At 68.0% G+C, this 1,624-nt stretch overlaps 1 protein-coding gene across 1 annotated transcript in view; it reads left to right on the forward strand.

Moving 5' to 3' along the window:
- Window positions 1-841: 841 nt before the first annotated feature.
- LOC111729096 overlaps window positions 842-1,624 on the forward strand; it is a 2,357-nt gene continuing 1,574 nt past the window's right edge. The window contains exon 1 of the mRNA XM_023520080.1: window positions 842-1,585. Coding sequence (XP_023375848.1) covers window positions 842-1,585 — 744 coding nt within the window. The remainder of the gene's footprint in view (window positions 1,586-1,624) is intronic.

A 1,624-nucleotide genomic window follows, 5' to 3' on the forward strand; every position in this document is an offset into this window, starting at 1 on the left:
GCAGCACAGGCACGTGGGCCCTTATGTCCTCACGCAGGCCGATACTGAGTCATCGACTTCCTGTCCAAGCCGGTACCCAGAGACGGAAGGGAAACAGTGCCGTGGTCTCGCTCAGCCCTCTCCACGCTCCAGCCCGGACCGAGCATTCGTGTTCCCGTCCACACAGCAGGGGGCAGGCTTTCATTTCCTCTCTGCCTGATCCCGCCCGCCGCGCCCAGAAATCAGCTCGGGATCGTTGCAAGCCCTGTGTGTGACCCGCACGCCCTCCCCGTGTGACCCGCACGCCCTCCCCGTGTGACCCACACGCCCTCCCCGTGTGACTCGCACGACCCCCCGTGAGACCCGCACGACCTCCCTGTGTGACCCTTATGCCCTCCCCGTGTGACCCGCACGCCCTCCCGTGTGACCCGCACGCCCTCCCGTGTGACCTGCACGACCTCCCGCTCTCAGGCACAGCTTCCTTACTGGGAAGAGACCGCAGTGGCCGGTGGGCAGGCGTCGGCCTGTGTCACGGTGAGGGGCCCAGCACAGCCACGGCACTCAGCCCAGCCAGGACCTTGGACAGTGCCTGGGAGAGGCAGGAGGGGACCTCTGTCTTCTCGTCCGTGTCCTCTGACACTAGGACACACAGCTGTGCCCGAGAATTCCCACCACGTGCGCTGGGGACGGGCCTGCCTTTTCCCACAGGACAGTGCGCCCGCCTGGCCCCAGGCCCTCCATGGTCGTTGCTGAGCGTGTGGCATGAATGGACGAATCCGTCACCTAGGAGCACTGCCTCAGCCCTGATGGCCACTGCGATTTTACAGACCACAGGTCCTGGTGGGGGAAGGAGGGGAGACTCATGTTTGTGGGGGACGAGTCCAGGGCAGGGGCTCAGGTGAGGAGGCAGGCGGGAGAAGGTGGCGTTGCCGTGGCCGAGACTGGCGCCGCCGACGGTGCTGGGTGTCTGGGCGCCGGGCACCTTCCCACTGTCAGCGCGAGGGGCGCGGACCGCCTTCCTGTGGCCCCTGATTTCCGGGCCTGGAAGTCGCCGCCTCCCCCGCCCCCAGCCAGGGGCGGGCGCCTTCGCACTGACTGCTCGTGGAGCTGGTTCCTTCACCCCTTAAATGCGGCGGCGGTGCCGCTGACCTTCGGGATCGCGGTGTCGAGACGGCGCGCGCAGCCGCTCCTGCCTCCGCCTTTGTCCCCGCGTCAACCTCCGCGGCCACACGGCCACGTGCGCACAGCGCGAGCTGCTGCGTGGGCGGAGATGAGGCTGTGGCCGGCCGCGGGGGGCGCTTCTCCCTGGCCTGGGGACGGGCTTTGTGACAGGTGCTGCCGCTCAGTGATTCAGAAGCCCTTCAAGGCCTCGCCACGGGCACCGCTGCCCGGGCAGCCCAGGCGCCCGCACGGCGCTCCCCGGACCGTGCGCGCCTCTGCCGGGTCCGCGTCTGCGTCTCCCGGGGAAAATCGCAGCCGCACTCGGTCAGTTGTCGGGGGCAGCGGCTCATCCGGACCCCGGATTCATGGTGTCCCCGTCTCGTCACAGTTCTTCCTAAGGCATGTGCTGTCAGAGTTTCGCCTTGTATTTCCCGCGGATGACGCAGTAAGACGACAGCGCCCGCGTGACGGCCCCATGTGACGG

Source organism: Pteropus vampyrus, unplaced genomic scaffold (genome assembly GCF_000151845.1).
Source record: "Pteropus vampyrus isolate Shadow unplaced genomic scaffold, Pvam_2.0 Scaffold246, whole genome shotgun sequence".
NCBI lineage: Eukaryota > Metazoa > Chordata > Mammalia > Chiroptera > Pteropodidae > Pteropus > Pteropus vampyrus.